This window comes from Mus caroli, chromosome 2 (genome assembly GCF_900094665.2).
Source record: "Mus caroli chromosome 2, CAROLI_EIJ_v1.1, whole genome shotgun sequence".
Lineage (NCBI taxonomy): Eukaryota > Metazoa > Chordata > Mammalia > Rodentia > Muridae > Mus > Mus caroli.
In genome coordinates this window covers 119,789,377-119,814,536 of record NC_034571.1, presented here as the reverse complement: position 1 = coordinate 119,814,536, position 25,160 = coordinate 119,789,377, and the positions used below count along the sequence as shown (strand labels likewise).

Below are 25,160 nucleotides of genomic sequence, written 5' to 3'. Positions count from 1 at the left end.
GCCTGCCTCTGCCTCCCAAGTGCTGGGATTAAAGGCATGCACCACCACGCCCAGCTTCATTGTGAACTTTTAAGAACAAAAACCATGTTCTGGGTTGACATACTTCAGTTAACATGAACAGTTAGCCAGAAGTGGGACTACAGAAGGTAAAAAACAAAGTTAGGACGTTTAGAGACTTTCCCAGAACTGTGGACTTTGATGGAGTAGGTATTTGGCAGGTGCTCCTATCTACATGATAAAGTTTAACAGTCCAAACTGTCATAGAGTCAGTTGTGCTAAGGTCTGGGGCCTTATTCTAAATACTCTGCCTCATTCTAAAGTGGTGCAAAAACTAGCTTTAAAGAGTAGCTTTTGGGGTTAGAGAGGTAGTTTAGAGTATTCGTTGCTCTTGCAGAGGACCTGAGTTTCATTCTCAGCACCCACATGGTGGCTCACAAACATCTGTCATTCCAATCCCAGGGGATCTGACATCCTTTTCTGATCTTCTCAGGTACCAGCCATGCATGTATGGTGAATGTACATACATACACACAGGGAAAACACTCATACACATGAAATGAAAAAAATTTTTTTTAAAGTAGTTTTCAACAAAAGGCAGAGTTTTGGTCGCCATAATGAGGGGTACTGCTGATAGGCAGGCAAATAATGTCAAGGATGCTAAACAGCTACACCCCAACCTCTTTTTAAAAAAAGGATGGTAGGTAGATGATTTCCAAAAAGCTCTTTACAAGAATCTGGACAAAAATTTAGTTTTAAAATGTGTGTGCATGCATGTGTATAGATATATGAACACAATGCTCTGGTGCAGATACACATGCCTGCACAATGTTCTGGTATGTCCATGTATAGGTAAGTGCATACACAATACTCTGGTATGTGTGTGTATAGACATGTACACACACACATAAACTCTTTGGAAATGTACACACATATATAAAAACTATACTGGGGGTGTAAACATAAGTAAACACAATGTTCTAGGGTGTGTGTACACATGCATACACAATGCTCCTGAAAGAGTATACACATGTAAACGCAATGCTCTGGGGCCTGTGTACACATGAGCACACACAATGTCCTTGGTGATGTATACATACACAATACTCTGGATGGAGTCTATACGTGCATACACAATGCTCTGCATTCCTTCTTGCCTGCCTGGAACTTCCAATAAGGGCAGCGTTTTCTACCCACAAAGAACATGTCTTTTAAGGCAAAGAACCTCGATTCCTCAGGAACCTGCCTCCCCATTACAATCCAGATTCTAGGAAAGCACAGCCTTCGCCTGCCCAGATCCACACATCCTACTCCGCGCCCAGCGCTCGGCGCCAGAATGTTTCCAAACGTCTTCAGCTGGGTCACCGCTGCACCTAGTTCACTCGCGTAGACTCCAAACTGCCCACCAAGTTTCCGGGGCCACTCTGATCAGCCGCCTACGCGGCCTGCGCAGGCGCACCAAAGGCCACGCCCAGTGACGTCACGCGGCAGTTACCGCGCTTGGCGCTCGCGATTTAAAACTTACTCGGGAGACGTGGAGAGCAAGATGAGAATTCCGCGCTCAGGTGAGCTCGAGTGGGTCCAGGCGCGGCTGGCAGGATCAGGACCGAAGGGTGCTCGCGTGGGCAGGTCCAGAAGGGACGAATGTGTTCGGCGGGGTTCGGCCGGGGGCTCCGTCGGGGGAGGGGAAGAGAGTGCAAGGGAAAGCGGGGCGCTGGGCCAATCAGGACGCAGCTGCCAGTGGCGGCTGGGCTCTAATGCTCCCCGCGCCCTGGTTCTAACGGAGGATAAAGTGGGTTGTTTTGTTTTGTTTTGTTTTGTTTTTTTCTGGACCGGACGTTGTGTGGGGAGCTGTGGAAACAAAGTGTCGACCACTCTGTGTTGAGCATTCGTGCCTGTGTTTTGGAACTGATTCTAAAGTCTTGAGGGTTTCCTTTGGGACAGACCTTCGGTCAGACGCCGAGATTCGCAACCGAAGAAGCCTGGGCACTTGAGATGGAGACTGGAGGATTAGAAGTTCAAGGTTGTCCTCAACTATAGCGACTTCGAGGCTAGCCTGGATTACAGGAGACCCACTCTGAAAGGGGGCGGGGGGTGGGGAACGAAACAGATAAATACCATTTCCTCTTGGAGCTTGTGTCAAGTTGAGGTAGTATAGCAAATATTTGACAGATAAAACCTAGTGCTATAACTCCTGTCCATTATGGACTCGAGATTTTTAAGCAAACATTGAGAAGAACTTTATGGGCTGAGCATCCTGTACAAGAGAAGAGCTAGGAAGGAACCTGGACTAGTCTAGGAATTAACCTTTGGGTGGCAGCCCCCATGGGGAGGTGTCAAATGACCTTTACGCGAGGTTCGCCTAAGATCGTCAGAAAACACAGATATTTACATTACGGTTCATAACCACTAAATTTACAGTTATGAAGTAGCAATGGAAAATAATTTTATGGTTGGGGGTCACCACAACATGAGGAGCTGTGTCAGAGGGTCACAGCATTGGGAAGGTTGAGAAGTTCTGAGCTAGACCGTCATAACTTAAGCTTAGTGAGACTGACCACAGGCAGGACCTGGTAGACCTAAGTCAGAGTTTTGGAATAATAGTTTCAGTTTGGATTTGTTGCCTGTGACTTCTGGAGAGGCGCTCAGGTGAAGGGGTTTGTATCTACTGGGCGAGTTTGACCGAGGTCCATAGGCTGGGAGGTAGATTTGTTTTTCTCCATCATGCAGATCATATAGCCATGGGTACCGGTGAGAACACTAGACAGACCTTGTGGAGAATACATTCAGGACCTGCAACAGTTGTCCGGGTGAGGGGAGGGCACCACAGGAGTTAGAGCAGCTCAGGAAGAAAACGATGAGTCCCGAAGTGGGCACTTGAGGCTGAGAACCGAAGCAGAGCAGAGGGCGTGGGAGGAAGAAGGAAGGCAGAAGGACGTGCTCTTGACTTCAGTAACAATCTGTTGAACTAGACACGCGTCTGCGGGGGGAGGAGTTAGCCCCTCCGTGCTTCCAGTTTCTCAATTGCTTTTCTTACCCACATTTACAGAGTCACAGATGTCTTGATTTATGCCCATAAAACGTCTCTCATCTCCTCTTTTGACCTTTTTGTTTTGTCTTGGTGTGTCAACTATACTCCTCGACCTGTAGGAAGCATTGTAAAGTTGGACTGCCTTTCCTCCTGCTGCCTGTGGACACGCATTTGTTGTTTATTGTGTCTCTTTGTTTACTTTTGTGGTGAAGCCTTGTGCCATGGTGTGCGTGTGCCAGGCAAGAATTCTACATTGCTCTATACTCCCTGCCTCCTTTTATTTCTCCGTGTCCCTATAAAATGTCATCGTGTATATCGTAATCGCATTGTGCCACCTGTTCCTAAACAGCAAGTTCTGTGCCCGGTTCACTCCCCCCCCCCATCCCTCCTCCCATTTCTCTCCCTCTCTCCTTTTCTCCTTTTTTCCCTCCCTCCCTCCCTCTTCCTTCTTCTCAGCACATGCCCACCTACCAGCCAAGGATGAGTGCTAGGTAAGGACTCCTCACTAGCTGTACCCACAGCCAAGTGATGGTCTTCCATTCAGGGCGCTGGTGAAGCAGAGACAGCATAGAGACAGAGAGCTTGTTTGCTTGCCTAAAGTTTTCTTAGCTAATTCATTATAAAGCTGGGTTTAAAACAGGGCTCTCTGTTTCTTAAATCAGGGTAGGGTTGAGTTGAGCTGGGTTCCTTTTACTCCTTCCAGGAATCTTGTGTCTTACTCTAAAACAGTAGGTCAGCAGTGCCACAGTCACACGTTGAAGATGTCATTGATGGGAGCGGCATCAGCTGTTACCTGTGTGTTCACTATCTCCCCCCACCCCCACCCCCGTGTGTCCAGCTCATTTCCTCTTATTTACAATGAGGTCGGCTTTTGTTTCTGCGGCTTCTCACCATGCAGTGCCACCTTGTGTTCCTTTCCCTCCTTATTTATGTTACTTTCCTGGTCAGCCAATATGATCAGGTGTCTCCCTGTGTCCTCTCGGCAGTGCCGAGAACCTGGTTAATTTAAACACTGCCATTCTGCACACTTGACAGTGGCCAGAGAGACATCCTCAGGGCTGCTGAGTGGCTGGTTCTGGGCCCTTCAGAGCTTCGTCAGCTATGCCATTCTCTCCACTTCATTCATTCCTGATCCTAGATTCCTTAGCTTTCCAGTGCCTTCTCCCTCACTGGCCCCCTAGCTGCTGAGTTCACCTGTGTTCTAGTCATAAAGAGAGTAAAAGCCTCAGAGAGCGTGCAACCTAGTTGGTAGAGCCTCGTTGGCTTTTCCTGATTACGTGTGCTTCTGCAGCCCATTTCCTGTTTGTGTAGGTTTTTGTTTGTTTGTTTGTTTGTTTTTGGTTTTTTGAGACAGGGTTTCTCTGTCTGTCCTGGAACTCACTTTGTAGACCAGGCAGGCTTTGGACTCAGAAATCCACCTGCCTCTGCCTCCCGAGTGCTGGAATTAAAGGCGTGCGCCACCACTGCCCAGCGTGTTGAGTAGTTTTGTAGGTGTCTCGGGATCCCTCTCAGCTGTCACCTCTTCTCCATTCACTTATTTCATGAATAAATGACTACCTGCTGGTGACTCCCAAACTTACCTAGCCGGAAACTGCCCCCTAAGATCTACCATTATGCGTCCAGCTGTGTAGTGCAGTTGGATGGCTAGGAAATGCATGTGGGGTAAAGCTATAGCCTTGCCTCCTCCTGCCCTGCAGCGTTGCTGCTTCTGTAGCTTCCTCAGGTCCGGGCAACTCAGTCAGCTGTTGATGATAACTCGAAGCTAGCCTTAAGCCTTCACAATCCACATTTAAACCATCAGGAAGTCATGCTGACGTCATGGAGACCTATCCAGTATCCATACACATCTAATCATCAGTATTGCCGCCTGTCTGGTCATCTTACTGTTAAGATGGTAATGATGGTTGCTTAACTGTTAAATCCCTACTAATTGGCTCTTACCCGGTCCTCTGTCCTCTAGAAGTTCAGGTTAGCTCATTTTGTTCTTCCTCTCACTGTTACCCAGTGATGTCCTTTCTCACTGCATTTGAGATGCACAGGTAGGGCTGGGGATGAAGCTTGGTTGGTAGAATGCTTGCCTATCGTTGAGTGAACCCCAGGTTAGATCCCAGCACCATGGAAACCAGGCATGGTGACATATGCCTGTCGTGCCAGAATGTAAGAGGTAGAGGCAAGAAGACTAGAGGTTGAAGGCCATCTTCTCAGCTGTTGTGACTTTGAGGCCAGCCTAAGCTACGTGAGACCCTGTCTAAATATTTTCAGGGGTGTGGGGTGAGATGTAAAGTCTGTACAGTGGGCTCCTGCTAGTCTGTCTTACATTGCTCTGACTAGTGTTTTTCCTCCTCGGCCCTGGAGAGCCCAAGGCGTCCATGGACTACTGTATTCAGCCACAGTAACCCTGACACATGCCAGCATGGTCCCACCTTTGGCCTGTGCCCCTGCCTTCCATTTGGGTTTTCCAGACCGTCTTCACGGCTTTGATAATTTCAGGTGTAACCTTTTTGGAAAAGCCTGCCCTGACCACTGTATTTAAAGCCATCTCACTCACAGCTCCTGTCTTCCTTATTCCTTTCCTGCCTCACCCCCTCCCCAAAGCACGCATACCCATCTCGCACACCATCTGATTCCCAACTTGTAATTGAAGTACCAAGAAAGGAAAAACTCCGTGCTCTGACCTGAGTCCAACAGTTGCTCATGTTTTACCACCTTTACTGTGAATGCAAGTTACACTCTTCAGCTCGCTCCACACCGAAGCTGTTTCTCACACATCTTCAAAAAGCAGTGACTTTCCACATCAAAATGTCACTGTGACACCTAAGATAATCAAAATCGATTTCCTAGACTAAGGTCTAGACTTTATTCTAGATTTCCAAAGTCACCCCCAAGTGTTGCTCTTCGCCAGCTTTTTGAGCAGGGATTGGCTGAAGCCTTCTATGTGCTGCTTTTGGTTTATGTTGGCAGTCGCTCTCTTTTCATCCAGAAGAGCTCCCCTGGCTCTGTTGATAATTAGCTTGTTACTGTTTACTTGTTTTGAGACCATATCACCATGTAGCCCCCACCTGCCTGGAGCTTGTACACAGACCAGTGTCCCACTCAGCCCAGCCTTCTCTTCTGTGTTCCCTGGCCCTTGTCTGTGTCTCAGCACTGCTTGTCTGAATCGGTGCCCCTCAAGACAGCTGAGCTTGCTTTTCTCTCCTTAGGCACAAGCAGAGGAGGCTGTGGTGTGATGAGATGCGCCACTAGACTTGGAGTTAGAAGCCTAGGATTTCGGTCTGAGGCTTGGTGGCCCTTGCTAGGTTGTTTTAGGCATGCGTTAATCAGGAAAGTCTTGCTTCCGCCACAGTTCTTATCTTTCATGATACTAAGTTTCCGTTCATTTCCTTTTTGAGACCTGGCTCATTACTTAGCCCAGGTTGGGCTTGAACTCTTTGCAGTTGTTCTCCTGCCTCAGGCTCCTAGATGCTGGGATTACAGGTGTGAACTAGTTTGCACATACAGTGTCTCTCCCCATTCTCAATTTAGGTAAATGCTTAATTTGTCTCCTTTGACTCGTTCCCCGTTCTTATATTTCTTACAGGGTGGTAAGATCTAAAGTGTTAGTAACATTTAGATAAAATATTCCTGGTAAAACCATTTCCAAGGTGATTCTAAGAATTTCCTGTAGTTGGGGCTGGGGCTGGAGAGATGGCCCAATGGTTAAGAGCACTGGCTGCTTTTCCAGAAGACCTAGGTTTAATTATCAGCACCAGCGCATGTGCACACACACACAAACACACACACACACACACACACACACAGCAGCTCACAACTGCCTGTAACTCCAGTTCCAGGGTATCTGGCACCTTCACACAGTCAGATATGCAGGCAAAACACCAGCACACATAAAATAAAAATAAATTATAAAAATTTGGTGTTGAGTTGAGTCACATCAGAGGTGAGGAAACTTTAGTTTCTCATTTTTGTCTGCTTGGTTAATGTAGTCATTGTTGAAGGGTTTTATGTTTGCATGTCATCCGTGGGCAGTTCTTAGGAAGGATGTGTATGTATCTCTGTCTGTCTGTCTGTCTGTCTGTGTTCTACATATTTCCAATGTTTTTTCTCTATCTTACTGCCAAGAGATGGAGGAGCCAGGATCAGACCCCAGCCTCGTCATCACTTCACACCAGTGTCTCCCTGGCCTGGGATTATGAGTGACAGATGTTTGTTCTGCCGGTTTGTGAGCTATCAAAGGCAGCAGCAAATTTTCCTCATCCATCTCTCTGTCCTTGGAAGTGCTGGGGACGGACTAGCCTTGAGCATGCTAGGCAAATGCTCTACCAATCAACTCCACCCCCAGTCCTGCCTTGCCATTCATATACCCTGTGGTTTGCTTGAATATACAGTAGCTGTGAAGTGGATATATGTTCTGTCATCTTTTCTTTGCCCCTCAACTTTGCCCCACTCTACCAAGAAACCCAAATTGTAATGTCTAGCATCATGCATTGTTGGACTTAAATGAGAATGTGCCGGGACACCATGACAGACCGGGTCCCCTTCCATACAGGAAATCACTCTGTGGAAGCCTTCTTGAGCACATACTTTGTTCTGTCACCAGAAACAATGAACAGCTCTTTTCTGAAGGCCCGAGGACAACAGGATGTTCTTTCCTCACCTTTGGAACGGGTGCCTCCAGCATCCCGGCCCGGGAAGGCTCCTCTTGGCACGCCTAAAACCCCAGTCCTCGAAGACTTTCCTCAGAATGACGATGAAAAGGAGCGGATGCAGCGGAGGCGCTCCAGGGTCCTTGACCTGCAGTTCAGTACAGATTCAGTTCATCTGGCCTCCCCTAACAGGTGAGTGCAGCTCTGCATTGATCCTGTCGGGGTGGCGTGGACTGTAAGGGTCCTCCCTCGTGCCTCCAGAGGACTTCAGTGACATTTGTTTCTTATTTTAATATGTTTATTCTCTGTGTGTAAGTCAGAACAGAAGTTACTCCCCCACCTCCTTTGGTTTCAGGGATCAATCTCAGGTCGTCAGGTTGGGCAGCAAGCACCTTTACCTCCTGGGTTTGTGTTTTGAAGTAATTGTATTGTAGATCCTTGCTAGAATTTTTGTTTTTCATTTAGGAATATTGATGTTTCAGCTACCATATCTAAGTTTACAAACACACAGATTACAGAACATTACTCTACCTGTATCAAGCTTTCTACTGAAAATGTGAGTATTTGTTGGTTTGGGGTTTTTTGTCGTTGTTGGCTTGGTTTTTTGTTTGTTTGCTTTTTGTTTTTTCTTGTTTGCTTTTTTGTTTTTGTTTTTGTTTTTTGTTTTGTGACAGGGTTTCTCTGTGTAGCCCTGGCTGTTCTGGAACTCACTTTGTAGACCAGATTGACCCCAAACTCGTAGAGATCCACCTGCCTCTGCCTCCCAATCTCTGGGATCAAAGGTGTACGACACCATGCCTAGCTTCGTTTATATTTATTTAGGCAGGATCTTGCTTTGTAGCTCAGGCTGGCCTTGAACTTGCAATCCTCCTGCCTCCATGCCGAATTATGATTCTGGGCTTTCTTGATTTAGGTAGGAGACGTAGTGGTTTGCTCATTCTCTAGTGTAGCTCTACTGTTTCTGGCAGAGCTTTGATGCTGCTTATGGGTGCTTACTCCTCTCAGTACCTCTCACACAAAAACATGGCTTACAGGCAAATGGTGTGAATGTGGAAGCTAATAATGAGTTCTGGAGTCACCTGCATTAGAACTCTCTCTTTCCCATGTATAAACTGAGTGACTGTGATAAATCTCTGACCCCGCCCCCCGCTGTAAAGGGGAGTGAGGGTGGAGGCTACTTCCTGCCTCACAGGTCCCAACTCGACTGAGTCCTCTGTGCGGAGTTCTCAGAGCAAAGCGTTAGAGCTCTTGGGAGGAGTGGTCCATCCCAGTTAGGCTGTGCTGCTAGTGGCTATGGGAACTGAGGTTAGTGTGGGTATATGTGTGTAAACTGTGGTGGGATTATTTACATGCTAGGTATTTGTATGTAAACTTTATTTACATGCACTTATAAGGCAAGCCTATAAGTAATAAAGTTTTTATTCTCTTTCCCCTAGAAAATCACTACTAAGAATGCTTTCGGCTTGCATTTGATTGATTTCATGTCAGAGATTCTGAAGCAGAAAGACGCAGAACCGACCAACTTTAAAGTAAGGAGAACGCACACACTTCCCGTATAGCTTACCCAGTGCTTATCATCAGTGCTTACTGTAACACACTTGGACTCTGCACACAAGAGCCCCGGTGAGAGAGTTCCATTCTCACACTTGAATTCTGCACACACAAGAGCCCCCTGGTGAGACAGTACCAGGCTCCTTTATATCCTTTCCTCAGAGGGTGAAATGCAGAGAAAGAGATGTTTTTTTATTTCCCATCAATCACTGAATACCTTTCTGTCTCTCTCTTTTTTTTAAGTATTTAATACATCTAGCTGGATTTTACTTGTTCAAAGTGCTGTCCTGTGCATCTTCACAAATGTAATGTAGCTGTGCTTTTGACCTAGGTGGCTGCTGGCACCTTGGATGCCAGCACCAAGATCTATGCTGTCCGTGTGGATGCCGTCCATGCTGATGTATACAGAGTCCTTGGGGGGCTGGGCAAAGACACACCACCTCAAGAAGAGGAGAGCCACGGTGGAGGTACACAGGCTGGGGGCTGGACTTAAAGGGCTGCTTCTAGTATGAACTGGACAATATTTGAGTGCTGTATCAGGATGAAAACAAAAATTTGGAAAGCCTTTTTTTTTTTTTGAAGGCATGGCTATTTCCAGAATGTGGTTTTCCATGAGGAAATATAGGAAAATCTAGTTTATTTGCTTCCGTAGAGAATTCACAATGGATGGTTAATTATTTTATATATCTACTTGTCTCTTGGGATGGGTGGTCTACTGGAAATTGAACCGAGCCTCATCCACTGACAGTCCTTACACTTGTATTCTGTGCTAGGGTTTCTCAGGGTGGTTTTGCTGGTTGTTAAAGGCCTTCTATTCTCCTTAGAGGAGCTTGCTTATGGCCACACTAGTTCCTAAGACTGTATAAAAGCTCTTAGGGTTACTTAGGTAAGTCTGCGTGAACACTCACTAGGGAGCTTCTATGTGGGTTTATTAGAAGTGAAGTGTATTGTCTAGTAAGTTACACCGTCACAGCAGATTAGATCAGCCTGCTGACGTGAGGGGATTTCCTGTTTAAATTATGACTGCCGTAGAGGGTTTTTAAGAACTGGTGTTACTCCTTCAGATGGAAGTACCCTTGAAACAGAAAGGACTAAAAAACCTGCAAAGCCAAAGAAGAAGCAGTCCTGCAAAACCATTGAACAGAATCTCAGCAATATCAATGTCTCTGAAGCCGATGGGAAGTGTGCGGTAAGAAAGTGTGCACCTCGCTCGCGTGGTCTCTGGCAAATTCAGCAGGACGGTCGGTAGGGCCGGTGTTTATGGCTTGGCTGGGCTTTGAAAGAAAGCTGGATGGATTTGGAGCATTAACTGCAGACTCAGGACCTGTAGGTCTGGGCGACACACAGGAGCACAAGACTGAGAGAGGAACTGGCAGTGACAACACTGGTTCTGGGGGGGCCGGGTGCATGAGTGGCCCTGGGGAGGAAGGGTGAATGGATGCTCATGGTGGTTGCTGCCTGCATGGGGACAGCTGAGAAGGTGGAGGTGTCCCTTTCTGGGACTCAGGATGCTGAGATGGGGTTGTGAAGACAGCAAGGTCCCACCCTCCAAGGGAAGCCAAGGAGCCACATCTATGTTATCAGATCCAAGTGTGCTTCTCCTTGGAAGCCACATCCTGAAGCACCTGTTCCTGGGAGATCCCAGGTGATGTCCTTTTTTCCACCTCATATTCATTTGTCTTGACCTGTCCCCATGTGTGAGATGGGATGTACCTTTGGGTTGGTATCACATGACTGTGCCCCTCTTCTCCCTGACCCAGCCTCTGAGCTCCTCACAACCCTTGCCGCCCTTGCTCTGCCACTAGCCCTTCTGACTCTGCCTGTCCTTCACCTCGCCATCCTGGTTGGGTTCTCCCAAATCTTAAAACTTGTGATCAGAGGAACAGTAGTGAGTGAGTGAGCCAGATGTGGTTTCGCACACCTGTAACCCAGCGCTCAGGAGGCTGGGCAGGGGCTTCTGAGTGAGATGCCAGCCTGGGAGTAAGACCCCACCTTCAATAGAAGGCCCCCAGAGCTAATAGGAAGGATAGAGCCTATGACTGCTAAGCAAGCAACGGAATTTGGTGTGATGTCATTTACTGTGCTGGGACTGTTAGATGTAGCCATTTAGGAACTGCCTGCAGCAGGGTGTCTGTCTGTCCATGTGTGTTATAGGTAGAGAGATTGACAGTACACTTCACACTTATCCATCTGAGCATGTGCAGACATTCAGTCTTACAGACAGCTGTGGGTGAGCTTGTGTCTCCTGCTGCTACCCCCGTCATTCTTTGGTTCCCTGTTTTCCTCGAGTGCAGGTGGATCCTATGTTTCAGAAGACAGCAGCCTCCTTTGATGAATGCAGCACGACTGGGGTATTTCTCTCCACGCTGCACTGCCAGGACTACAAAAGTGAGCTGCTCTTTCCTTCTGACGTGCAGACCCTCTCCTCAGGAGAGCCCCTCGAGCTGCCGGATCTGGGTTTCGTAGACATGACAGATTTAGAAGGTGAGTAAAGTCAGCCTTTGTCAGGGCATCTTAGTCACAGAGATGCTTCTCATAGTCCTAGGGGCAATGTTTAAGTTGCTTCTGAACACTGAACGTTACACAGGTGGCTCTTCTGGAAAACCACCTTGGGTGCTCTTTGGCAGTGCCTAGCAGTCCATGCTCCTCTTCCTCCTTCTGTGGTAAGGAGTCTCAGCAGTGAGCCATCACTGTGTCCATGTGCTGTGGACCTTCTGCAGTAAGAGTCTCAGCAGTGAGCCATCACTGTGTCTGTGGGCCATGGGCCTGGTTACAGCACCCAACTCTGCCACTCACAGGCTCACCTGGAGGGTCAGTGACTGAGCTGGGATGCAGGAAAGAGACACTGTTTGGCCAGAGACAGCTTGTTCTTACTTGCTCCCAGTTCACAGGTCTTTTCAGGACCCGTGCGGGTGTTATGACTTTATTCCTGTGGCAGTTCAGGACTGACCTATTCTGTTAGTAGTTAGTAGTTTCCTGATTCTTGGCAGGATTTCAACATCTTCCCCTAGCCCCCAGTTCTCCCTCTTTCCTACTGACCCAGAAATGTTGTAGGGGACATTATGAAGGACATGTGCTGCAGTGTAGTAACTGCAGTGGGCATGCTTGTGGTCCCTTCTGTGTGCTGAACACTATTGATCTTCCCCCTCTGGGCTGACCTTGCAGATACTTTGTTACAAATTCTTGTCATTGTTATTAAAAGAGGTCCTGCTGTTTACCTAAGCTGTCCTAGTACCTCTCTCCTCCTTCCCCCTTCTTCCCTGAGTGCTGGAATTACAGGCTCACACTGGAACTTTCACTTACATTCTTTCTAGTCTTTTGTTTGTTTTGTTTAATGGTATAGCCATTTATTTTTACATATATGACTACACTGAAGCTGTCTTCAGACACACCAGAAGGGGGCATCAAATCCCATTGCAGATGGTTATGAGCCACCATGTGATTGCTGGGATTTGAACTCAGGACCTTTGGAAGAGCAGTCAGTGCTCTTAGCTTCAGAGCCATCTCTCCAGACCCCTTTCTATTCTTTCTATTCTTGCAGAAGTTATGACCTCAGCTAGGGCTCTGATCCTCTGAGATTTGTCATCTGTAACTACTTTAGATTCAGACTGAAAAGGAGTACCATTTTGTCATTTCTGAAGGGCTTAGTATACTTTTAAAGAAAGGCTTTATGCATTTTTGAGCTACACTTCAGAAAGAAATGTCTGTGCTTCTGGTTTCTCCTTTGCATTCAGCCCGACTCCACTGTGGGTGCACTTGTGTCTGTGTCAGGAGGTTGTGAAGTAGTGATGTGACTGCCTCTCCCTCTGTGTCATCCTTGGCCCCCCTGTAATCTATGCCGTGATCTTGATGTCCCCAGCTTCCTTGCAGCAGTGTGTGGAAGACCGCCCGCTCTGCCCATCCCTGGCTGGGTTCCAGTTTACTAAATGGGACAGCGAAACACATAATGAGGTGCGGTCAACTTTGGGGTTTATAGGGCTCGGGGTGTTCCCGGTGGCTGGTGGTTTCAGTTAGCTAGCCCAAGATCAGCTCTGCCCAGTGGGAGCTGAGACATGGACTGTGTTTATTCAGGAGCACAGAGAATATTTCCTGTGGCTCTTGTGTAGAAACTCTCAGCCTGGCTGGGAGGGTGGGACTGTGAACCCCAGCTGGACCATCACACAGTTGTGGGTTCTGGGGTCAGCTCCCTGTCTCTTCATTTGCTTCCCAGGGGTCAGATTTGCTCTGGAGTCCACATATCACAGTAGCCTCTGGCCTCCAGCCACTGTCAGGCTACAGGCATTTCCTTCTTTGGGGGTTAAGTCACTTGGCACACTGTTTCCTGAGAAACTGTCATGTTTAAAGCCTTCCTTTGTGTATTTTTAGCAGGGCCCCCTTTAGCCTACTTACTACAACTTCCAACATAAATTGTCTCCATGGAAAACTGTTCTCCAAACATGCAGCTGACAAATGCAGATTCCTGTTTGGTGTTTTACAAAATGTACCCAACACAATGCAGCCTCAACCTGCACTGCACAATGTACACTTCCTCCTGACAGCTCTGCTTCGGGGTGGGGGTGGGGGGAAGGCAGGGCCAAGAAAAAGAGAGGCTGAAAATGAGGGGGGCTACTTTCCAGGGATGAACGGGGACAGCTGGAGAGCTGTGTCTTCTCCTTGTAGTCTGTGTCGGCCCTGGTGGACAAGTTTAAGAAGAATGATCAAGTATTTGACATCAATGCTGAGGCTGAAGACGATGAAGAGGATGTCCCTGATGGGCCCCTGGTGGAAGATTTTGTTGACAACGATGAGCCAGACCTTTCTGCAGCTGGGGACCATGAAGAGTTCCGGAGCTGGAAGGAGCTGTGTCAGGTCCAGAGCAACCAGTAAGGCTCCCGGGGTCCCCAGAAGGTTTCTAAATAGGCCTCTAGCTCCAGCTAGCCGGGCTGGTATGCCATGTTGAATACACGGCTGAGCTACAGCCTGGCTCACAGGGTCACACCAGGCTTTGCGTCTTGGTGATCCACTTCATTATAGAACTGATGTTGGTCAGGCAGCGCTCACTCCCACTCTGAGAGTAAAGGACTGAAGTGTTCTGCTGGCTGACAGTTGCCTCTGAGCTGGCTGGCAGGAATTGCTAGCATTAGGACAATTAGACTGAAGGGGAGGGTCTCTGCAATGTCAGAAAGATGTGACAGAAGTGAAGGTTGGAAGGAACAGCCTTAAAATGAAGTATAATATAGATTTTGTTAGTTATGTAGAGTTGAGCAAGGGGTATCTGTTCCCCAGAATGTGTTGAAGGATATTTTGGGTGACTGGAGAGTTCTGTAAGCCTACAGGGCCTCTGTATGGTATCAGGCCAGGCTGTGGGGAAGGGAGGCAGGCTCCTCACGCCTTTGCCTGTAAGTGCTTGTCTTAGTCAGGGTTTCTATTCCTGCACAAACATCATGACCAAGAAGCAAGTTGGGGAGTGTCTTAGTTAGGGTTTTACTGCTGTGAACAGACACCAGGACCAAGGCAAGTCTTATAAAAAGCAACATTTAATTGGGGCTGGCTTACAGGTTCAGAGGTTCAGTCCATTATCATCAAGGTGGGAGCATGGCAGTATCCAGGCAGGCATGGTGCAGGAGGAGCTGAGAGTTCTATGTCTTCATCCAAATGCTGCTAGTGGAAGACTGACTTCCAGGCAACTGGGGTGAGGATCTTATACCCACACCCACAGTGACACACCCATTCCAACCAGGTCACACCTATTCCAACAAGGCCACACCTTCAGATGGTGCCACTCCCTGGTCCAGTGATATACAAACCATCACAGGGAGGAAAGGGTTTATTCGGCTTACACTTCCATGCTGCTGTTCATCACCAAGGAAGTCAGGACTGGAACTCAAGCAGGTAAGGGAGCAGGAACTGATGCAGAGGCCATGGAGGGGTGTTACTTACTGGCTTGCTTCCCCTGGCTTGCTCAGCCTGCTCTCTTATAGATCTAAGACTACCATCCCAGAGATGGTCCCACTCACATGGGGCCTTTCCCCTTTGATCACTAATTGAGAAAATGCCTTACAGTTGTATCTCATGGAGGCATTTCCTCAACTGAAACTCCTTTCTCTGTGATAACTCCAGCTGTGTCAAGTTGACACAAAACTAGCCAGTACAATTGACCCCTTGTCAACTTGACACATCACTAGTAAGCCTCAACGTTTACATTCTTATTCATCCCCAAGATCTAAATAACTTTAAAAGCCCACAGTCTTTACATATTCTTAAAATTTCAATCTCTTTAAAATATCCATCTCTTTTAAAATCCAAAGTCTTTTTACAATGAAAAGTCTCTTAAATGTGGGCTCCACTGAAATAGTTTCTTCCTTCAAGAGGGAAAATANCAGGGCACAGTCACAATCAAAAGCAAAAATCAATCTCCAACCATCCAATGTCTTCTGGGCTCCTCTAAGGGCTTGGGTCACTTCTCCAGCCATGCCCTTTGTAGCACACACGTCGTCCTCTAGGCTCCAGATGCCTGTACTCCACTGCTGCTGCTCTTGGTGATCATCTCATGGTACTGACGTCTCCAAAACACTGCATGACCCCTTCAGTCCTGGGCCGTCAATTGCAACTGAGGCTGCACCTTCACCAATGGCCTTCTGTGGCCTCTCACAGTGCCAAGCCTCAGCTGTTCTGCATGACCCCTTCATGCCTTCAAAACCAGTACCACCTGGGTGACCCTTACAGTGCTTAACCACTAAGAGCTGACCACAGAGTGCAGGTGGGGACCCATGAGGGGAGGCTCTGACGCAGTCTAGTTCCATCTGTAGTTCTGTGGGACTACACACGTTAGTCTGTGACATGCTCTAGGTCCTTGACAGCACTGATCCAGTGAGCCGGAAATGTGGGGCTTTTGTTAATTTAATTTTAAAAATTATGTTTGAAATATGTAGTTACTTGGGCTTTTGATTTGTTTGGTTATGTTTTTGTTTATATTTGTTATTTTTGAGATTTTATAGAGAAAACCAGTCTGCTTTTTATGGCTTTTTTTTTTCTTGCCCTGTAGAGTGTGCCATAAGGATTCATTCTCAGCTCAATACCAGTACAGAGCCACTCTCAAAGACCTCATTCATCACCTTTATCCTCACAGGCCGGCAGAGGAGAGGGTTCCCTCACACACCAAAGCTGCCGAGCTGAACAGGCTCCGTGTATCACAGAGAGCAAATGAAGCTGGATGACATAGCAGATTGTTTTTTTTTAAAGGGGGGAGGGGGTCCAAAAGTGTTTGGAGCTACATATGTAAAGTGGAACATCTTTTTCACTTTTAGGAAGAACTAAGGCAGTGTCTAAGGGTCATAATCAGTGAGCAAATGGAAACTAAGATTGTCTGGGATTCAGACAGTTGCATCCTTTGCTTGTTTTTTTTAGAGTAAATATCATTGTGTAGCCTAGGCTAACTTCAAACTCAAGATCCTCCTGCCTCATCCTCCTCCCTATGTACACCACCACACCCAGCCCAGCACTGCCATTTCCCTAGTATGTGTAGTGAGTTTCAGGTTCTCCAGAGCTATGTAGAGACCTGCCTAAAAACACAAACAGCCCTTGACTTTTCTACCTGTTTTCTTGTCCCTCAGATGGGCTACCACTGGAACTACTCAACAAGTAGAAACTTGGTGGTTTCTTTGGTTTGTTTGCTTGTTTGTTTCTCTAGATAGGGTCTTACTGTGTAGCCCTGGCTGTTCTGGAATTCACTCTATAGACCAATCTGACCTCAAACTCACAGAGATCTGCCTCTGTCTGCCTCCCAAGTGCTGGGATTAAAGGCATGTGGCACCACCACCCAGCTAACTTGCTGGTTTCTTAATGAAGTATTTGCTTGGACTGGTTGCTCACAACAATCTGTAATTCCAGTTCCAGGGAATCCATGCCCTCTTCTGGCCTGGAGAGTACCAGGCACGTAATTCATGTAGGCAAAACATCCATACATATAAAAAAAAAATGAAAATGAAATGAAAAATGAAAAAAGAAAGAAGTGCTCTTTTGTGGTAGAAGAGGTGGCTAGCATTTCCGGCCTCATCAGTTTCTTACATGTAACTATATGGTTTATATTCCATGCCGTGTACATGAACATGATTTCATATATGTTACAGGGAAGAAGTTATTTCCCTCGGAGACAGAGACATCCAAGTCATGTGCTCCTTTTTATCCATGAAACCTGGGGAATATTCCTATTTCAGTCCCCGGACCATGAAGATGTGGGCTGGCCCAGATCACTGGCGCTTCAGGCCTCGACCCAAACGTAAGTCCTGTGGGTGGGACTTGAAGACAGGGCATTGCAGCGGCACATGCTGCCTGTGGTCTGCAGTAAGCAGAGACAAGAGATGCTTCTGATCTCTGTCCTTTGCATCTCCTGAGGAGGAGCTGAAGCCAGAGAGCTGAGCCAGCCTCTGGCTGCGGTCAGTGTCAACCTCGAGGGAGTCAGCAGGAGGGGCAAGAGGGAGATTTAGTTGGGAAAACAGGGCTCATGGCCTTACCCTGCTTCCACGGACTAGCACGACTTAAACTGTAGGAGCCTCCCTTAAATTGGAGGGGCTGGAAGAAGCCTTCTACAGACATTAAGTTAGGTGGGCATGAGGTGTAGTGATGTGTAGCTGCCATAAATTGCACCTTAAGCTTGACAAGGCCATTGGTAGATGTGAGATGAGAATAATGTTGACACAGAGACAAACGGTGCTATAAACTGTTTATTTCTGCAGAAGATGCTACCTCCTGCACAGAGCACAAAAAGAAGAGTGCAAAGAAAGACTTTGAAATTAATTTTGATGATGATATTGATTTTGATGCATATTTTCAGAAAACAAAGGTTTGTGCTGGATCTCTGTGCCCTTTTTAGATGACTGCCCTCCTCTTGCCCTTTCAGACAGGCTTTTCAGAAGTCTCTTAACAAGCTGGGTGGTGGCGGCGCACACCTTTAATTACAGCACTCAGGAGTCAGAGGCAGGCAGATCTCTGAGTTCAAGGCCAGCCTGGTCTACAGAGTGAGTTTCAGGACAGCCAGGGCCACACAGAGAAACCTTGTCTCAAAAAACCACCACCACAACAACAAAATCATTGTACAGTCTGGTGTAGTGGTGTATGCCTTTAATCTCTGCACTCAAAGGCAGAGGCTGTGGCTCTCTGAGTTCCAGACTAGCCCAGGTTTCATAGAGAGACCCACTAACAAAAGAAGCAAGCAGAAAGTTATTGTATATTTCATTTATTATTTATATTATATTTATTATTATATTTATTGAAATATTGTATATTTCAGTTTTTGTTTTTTAGAAATAGGGTCTTGTGTAGCAGGCTATCCTCACCTCAGACTTGCTATATAGATGCGGCTGGCCTTAAATTTCTGTTCCTGACCATAGTCCCCAATGTGCCACCGTGCCTGGCTATAACTTTAATTGATAAGCAAATAGTTTGTTCTCTCCCTCAGTCCCTGAGGGGCCATTGAGAAACAAACTCAGTGGCAGGGTCAAGGAAGTTTAGGGTTTTAGATAGGGTAACACCATGTAGCCCAGTCTCCTGCCCTCCACAGGGCTGGCCTTGAACTCATGCCAATGTGCCTGCCTCAGCCCTCTGAGTACTTTGGTTAAGTGCATCTGCTCTCGTGCCTAGTACAATCACTTCATCACTTCATCAGACAGACCCGAGAGTTGCAAGTAGTAGAGCAATGTCCAAACCCATTTATCAGTTATTAAGAATTTTTCTTTAAACAAATAGGCTGCTACCATTCTGACCAAGTCCACTTTGGAGAACCAGAATTGGAAAGCCACCACTCTTCCCACAGATTTCCACTATGAAACTGATAATCTGGTCCAGCTTCACCTCAAACCAGGAAAAAGGGTAAGATGGTGCCTCCCTTCCGTTAAGCTATTGTGGCTGCCAGGCCTGTCGATGGCCTGTGTGGATCAGGTGGCTTGTCCTGTTGCTGATGTGCAGTACCTCAGAGGAAAGGAGGGAGGCCAGGAGGGATCACAGAGAGCAGGTGGTGAGGTAGAGCTGAGGACAGAGACTGCAGAGCCCTCACTCAGAGATCTCTGCCTGCTTACAGCCCATCGCAGGGGGCTCGGAGTGTTCCTCCTGGTTATAGCCCATCACCTGGGTTACACCCCATCGCAGAGAGTGCTCCGCCCGGGTTACAGCCAGCTCTGTAGTTCTGCTCTTGCACTGGTTTGTAGTCTCCTCCTTATCTTGTCTGTTCTTTTACATGAGCTTGTGTTCTTTTCCTCTAGGGCTTGAGCATGTTCTAACTTTTGTTTTCTTTTGTAGCTCAGGCTGGCCTTGAACTCGCTACATATTCCCAACTTGCCTCAGTCTCTGGCTCCTCATGCTTCCGCATTTTTTAAAATTTTTTAAAGATTTATTTTTATTTTTATGAGTACACTGTAGCTGTCTTCAGACACACCAGAAGAGGACATCAGATCCCATTACAGATGGCTGTGAGCCACCATGTGGTTGCTGGGAATTGAACTCAGGACCTTTGGAAGAGCAGTCAGTGCTCTTAACCGCTGAGCCATCTCTCCAACCCCGTGCTTCAGCACTTTGAAGGACCAGGATTCCAGTTGTGCACCACTATGTTTAATCACTGTGCAGTTTTAATGATATGCAAATATTTTCCTGAGTTCACCAAGATGCTACACTCTACTTAAACAGACTGGCATGTTTTCTTTCTGATCAATGTTGTTCACTTAGCAGAAATGCTTTGGTAAACACAGGAATCGGCAGCTGCACAGCACTGAGTTGCAGCTGTGACGCCAGCAGGGACAGTCTGGTGCAGGATGGCAGAGCAAGGCTGAGCTACAGCCTCACAGCAGAGCCTCATGGATGGCTCTCCTCCCTGTGGCTGTGATTGTAGACCTTTCCGTAGGCTAGCCAAGATGGTAATTTGCATATTGAGAGGAAAAAGTGATGGAGAAAAGCTGTCCTATTGTAGAGCCTGGCTTTTACTCTTTGATTTCCCCAACCCCTGTCAGTAAGTAGCTGATTTTCTGCAAATTGCTTTTGTTTCTTGTTCCTGACCCCCACCCCCACTCTCTCCCAGAAGCTTATCCTGTAGCTCAAGCTAGCCTGAAACTGTGTAGTCCAGGTTTCTGTCTCCACCTCACAAATGCTAGGACGAGCCCCCATACCTAGCTTGTCAGTATTTCTTTGAAAGAAAGAACTTGAGGTCTTTATTATACTCAGAATCACATGAGAGGCAGGCAGGCAGGCAGCAGGAGTTGGAGGTCCTTTGTTCTTCCACGGAGCTACACTAGACTCTAGAAGTTTGGCAAGGGGCAAGCTCGCACATGCACAGAGAAGGGCTTCCCAATGGAGAAGAGCTCCATGTGTCATGAGAAACAGTGGAAGGACGTTGGGCGTCTCTCTTTCCTTTTTTTCTTTTTGGTTTTTCTAGTCAGTGTTTCTCTGCATAGTAGCCCTGGCTGTCCTAGGATTAGCTTTGTAGACCAGGCTGGCAACTCACAGAGATCTGCCTGCCTCTGCCTCACAAGGTCTTTGATTAAGAGCATGTGCCAGCATTGCTCGGCTAGTGGACCATTCCTTAACTCACTCAATGTTTGATATTATCTTTGAATTTGTATTATAAAAATATTGTTTTAAACAGTTGATTTTAGATTGTATTAGAATCATCAAGATAGTGTTGCAAGTTAAATCCATGTCCAGCTACATTCTCCTTAACTCAAAGACGTATTCCAAGAATAGCCAACAGGGTAAGAGCCGCAGATGCTTGTGGGCTGTGGCCCCAGCCCTCCCATAGGGAGGCACGGTTCTGTGGGCTGTGGAAGGCGGAATGAGAACTCAGGGATAAGTAGGGGAAAGAGCTTCTTTCTTTGCTGTGTGCTTGCCCCAGTAAGGGGCAGCTGCCTTTATTATTTTGTTTGTGTGTGCACGCGTGTGCTCATGCATGTGTATGTGCTGGGACAGATGTAGATTTTGGGTGTCTTCCTTGTATATCCTGTGTGGGAGCATGCACATTGGTATTGTAGTGTGTGTGTAGAGGTCAGGGGATAACTTGGAGGAGTCCGTTTTCTTCTTCTACCATATTGAACCATGGGATTGATCTTATTAAGTTGTCAGGCTTAGTGGCAAGCAGCTGCACCCACTGAGCATCCTCCCAGCTCCTCCTGAGACAGTGTCTCACGTCACCCTGTAGTCACCAGTTAGCTAAACTGGCTGGTCAGCACAGTTCTAGGGACCCATCTCTTGGCTTTCCTGAACATCTGCTTTTTTACATGGGTGTTGGAGAGCCAGACATAGGCCTCATGCTTGCAAGGCCAGCACTGTACTGAGTCCTCTCCCCAGACCCCAGTGGGCTACCTTTAAGATAAGGAGTTCTTAGCAGGGTTGTTCAAGTACAAGTTGAGTTTCTTTTAGAAAGCTGTAGATGGGTGGCCAGCCTTTGGTTTTAAGTAAAACTGCAGAAGATGCAGTTTGCAAAGCAGAAAAGGAAGTGTTTTGGTTTGGGGGTTGAGTAGTGGCTCGGAGTCCTGTATCTTGTGTTGTTCTGTGCCGTAGAGACTTGGTTAGACTATGTAGCTTTTTAGCCATCCCCACACACACACTCACACACTCCAGGGTCACGTCATTCTAAAATGAGACTGAAATAGGAAACGAGATTGATATCCCCAGCTTTGCCCAGTAGCTGCTCTTTTTAGAGATTTCTTTTTGCACACCCCCTCCTCTATTCTAGTCACTTAAGATGGACCAGGACCAGAAGGCTAAGACTGAGCACTATGAGGAAATTGAAGACTATGATTACAACAACCCTAACGACACCTCCAACTATTGTCCTGGACTGCAGGTAAGGGGAGAAGAGTTCTTGCCTCTTCCAAATGGTGGGTGGTCTCTTCCCTGGTTTCTGATGCCCTCTGTCTCAGTGCATAGCAGTGAACAGTGCTGAGGAATGAGCTGGTATGGCCACTTTCCTCATACTCCAGGGGCAGGAAGCAGTGGGCAGGATCTGTGGGGTGGTTTGCATATGCTTGGCTCAGGGAGTGTCAAGTAGGTGTGCCCTTGTTGGAGTGGGTGTGTCACTGTGGGTGTGAGCTTTAAGACCCTTCTCCCAACTGCCTGGAAGCCAGTCTTCTAGTAGTCTTCAGATGAAGATTTAGGACTCTCAGCTCCTCCTGCATCATTGTCTGGACGCTGCCATGCTCCCACCTTGATGATAATGGACTGAACCTCTGAACCTGTAAGCCAACCCCCATTAAATGTTGTCCTTTGTAAGAGTTGCCTTGGTCATGGTGTCTGTCACAGCAGTAAAACCCTAACTAAGACACTCTGCTAATAAATAGACAAGTGGATAGGCTCTGGCCTGTACAACACAGCACTAATCTTGGCTATTGTGGAATTTCAAAGGAATAGAACTACACTTCCTATTCATAGGAGCTAATATTGTGGCTATGAGTTGAAACAAGGCATATGGAAGTGGTGTGGTCTAGTAGGGCCGAGAACTCTCTGGAGGTGCCTACTTATCAGGAGGACTTGTCCAAGCCTTTCCTCATTCTCAGACCTTGCTGGGCATTGGTAAGTTGTTTCTCATTGTGAGTCTCCTAAAGAAACCGCAAATAGAAGCTATGGAGAGGAGGACAGAGCCGCCTCTGACCCTTCATGCACGGAGGACAGAATTGGACAGTCATTTATTCTGTTTCTTTCCCTACTGTAGGGAGAGATTGTTTTGTTTTAATGAGGATCTAGTCTGACCTCTTGGCCGATGCTTCTGCAACTTTAGCGCCTGTAACGACCAGCCCGGGAACCTGTTCAGAGCTCTGCCTTACTGCCTGTCTCACAGTTCTGATCTGTTCACTCTGGGCTTGGTTCTGAGAATGGCTTTCTGTGAGTGGAGACTGTAGACCAGCATGAATGAAGCAGGGGTTTGCTCCCCAGCACCTTATAAACCAGGTGTCTTAGAGTTCTGTTGCTGTGAAGACTGTGGCAACCCTTATAAGGAAAATGTTTAATTAGGGCTGGCGCGCAGAGGCTTAGTCCATTATTAGCATCGTGGAAACATGGTGACATTCAGGCAGATGTGGTGCTAAGAAAGGTAACTGAGAGGTCCATATCTAGATGGTGAAAGACCCACAACGTGAGGACTCCCCTACGTTCTGACTCAGGAGAGGCGATACCCCAAATCACTCACTAGAAACAATCTTGATGCAAACCACAAGAGGACTTTTATTCCAGGCGCGCTCTGGGACCCACAGCCGAACACCATGCAGGACCGTGGGCCCTGAGTAGCTGAGACAGGGGGTATTTAAAGGAAGAAACCACAACTCAAGGGGGTGGGGAGGGCATTGTTGGAAAATACTAAAAATACCAGTTAAGAGTCATGAGGGAGTGGGAGTCAAGACAGTTTCTATGAGTCTCTAACAATAGCACATTTGCATAGTGGGTTCCAGGAGCGGTCCAGGTGGGTCAGGATGACTTTCTTTGAATGAACACTCCCCGAACCCAGGAAGCAAACCCAGAAAGTGGGTAGGTGGAGGAATGTCACTATCTGTTTTATGATTGGCATGCCTTGGAGCATTGAGTCACAAAGGTCACATTCTCAAGCCTGGGCCTAAAGGCCTAGAATTTTTTCTTTTTTATGTTTCACTTTTTCATTCCCCACTTCTACTTGCTAATCTTAGAACTAGACACTATCTTCTCCCTGATGCACTTGATCCTTTAGGGCATGGTACTGTTGTCTCAAAACTAAAAGCTGCACTGTACTAAGTCTTGCTCTAATAAAGGCGACTAGCCTATCTAACACACATGGACCTATAATTAAAAGTAGAAGCAAAATCAGAAGGGGTCCCATAAGGGTAGAAAGTAGGGTGGTCAAGAGTACAAGATCAGGGCCTTTTCACCGTGTCTCAAGGTTTTCTGCACAGTGGCATCTACTGTAGACTGAATCTCTAACTTGGAAGCGATGTGGGGCTTGCAGGTCTCCTCTTGAATAGGCCTTCTGGAGCTGCTTCTTCGCTCGCTGTCTCACTCACTGGAGCACCTTGAGCCTGGAGAACAAAGGCTGGGAAAGCAGCATGTCAGCACTATGTACAGAGGCTATTTTTACCAGTGGAGGGGGCCCCTCGTAGAGTGATTCATAGGGGGGTCAGTCTAAATTGTCCAGGGGTGTTTCTAACCCTGAAGAGTACAAAGGGTAGGAGAGCTATCCGATCATTAGCACCAGTCTCTGCTGTCAATTTGGTAAGGGTCTCTTTAATGGTTCTATTCACCCTCTCTACCTGTCCTGAACTTCGGGGCCTGTATGCACAATGTAACTTCTAATCAATCCCCAATATCTTGGCCAGTCCCTGACTTACCTAGGCAACAAAGGCAGGTTTGTTATCGGACCTGATTACCTTGGGTATCCCAAACCTTGGGAAGATTTCTTCTAAGATCTTCTTGGCCATCACATTGGCCGTCTTAGTCCTGGTAGGAAAAGCTTCTACCCAGCTTGAAAAGGTGTCTATAAACACTAATAAGTACTTGTTGCCATATCTAGCTAGCTTAATTTCTGTAAAGTCTACCTTCCAATAGGCCCCCGGCCAGTTGCCCCTGAGCCTCTTCCCAGGAGTATACATGGAGTGTCCTGCATTAGTCATAGCACAGGCCTTGCGGCTTTTGACTATTTCTCCTGCCAAGTCAGAGAGTCCTGTAACATAGTAGTCGGAGGACCTAACCACACCTTTTAATTTCTTGGCTCCCAAGTGGGTCAAGTAAAGTAAGTTGGTAACATACTTGTGTCCTCCTTCCCGTGGGAGGACTCTGTTGCAGCCTGCCCGCAGTCCACAACACGAACGGTTCAACTGAGAATGGCAGTTCGAACTGAAAAGAGAGGAATCTAGACGGGGCGGAAGAAACAATGGAGCCAAGACAACAAACATTCTGATCAAGGCTCAATTTTACTATTTTCAGACACTCAGTTATAAAGGAAGGGGGAGGGAACCCAATAT

General features: G+C 47.2%; 1 protein-coding gene across 2 annotated transcripts in view; it reads left to right on the top strand.

Moving 5' to 3' along the window:
• Positions 1 to 1,463: 1,463 nt before the first annotated feature.
• The window catches only part of Ncaph (non-SMC condensin I complex subunit H), a 30,705-nt gene continuing 7,008 nt past the window's right edge, over positions 1,464 to 25,160 (top strand). The window contains exons 1-13 of one of the 2 annotated variants that reach the window (XM_021151630.1): positions 1,464 to 1,562; positions 7,623 to 7,860; positions 8,134 to 8,224; positions 9,105 to 9,197; positions 9,551 to 9,686; positions 10,284 to 10,408; positions 11,514 to 11,703; positions 13,079 to 13,170; positions 13,879 to 14,081; positions 17,328 to 17,476; positions 17,934 to 18,040; positions 18,943 to 19,065; positions 21,914 to 22,024. In XM_021151630.1, coding sequence (XP_021007289.1) covers positions 1,544 to 1,562; positions 7,623 to 7,860; positions 8,134 to 8,224; positions 9,105 to 9,197; positions 9,551 to 9,686; positions 10,284 to 10,408; positions 11,514 to 11,703; positions 13,079 to 13,170; positions 13,879 to 14,081; positions 17,328 to 17,476; positions 17,934 to 18,040; positions 18,943 to 19,065; positions 21,914 to 22,024 — 1,677 coding nt within the window. In that variant the 5' untranslated portion in view covers positions 1,464 to 1,543. Of the gene's footprint in view, positions 1,563 to 1,820; positions 2,021 to 7,622; positions 7,861 to 8,133; positions 8,225 to 9,104; positions 9,198 to 9,550; positions 9,687 to 10,283; positions 10,409 to 11,513; positions 11,704 to 13,078; positions 13,171 to 13,878; positions 14,082 to 17,327; positions 17,477 to 17,933; positions 18,041 to 18,942; positions 19,066 to 21,913; positions 22,025 to 25,160 lie in introns of those variants that run through there. The other variant, XM_021151622.2, reaches the window with a different exon arrangement.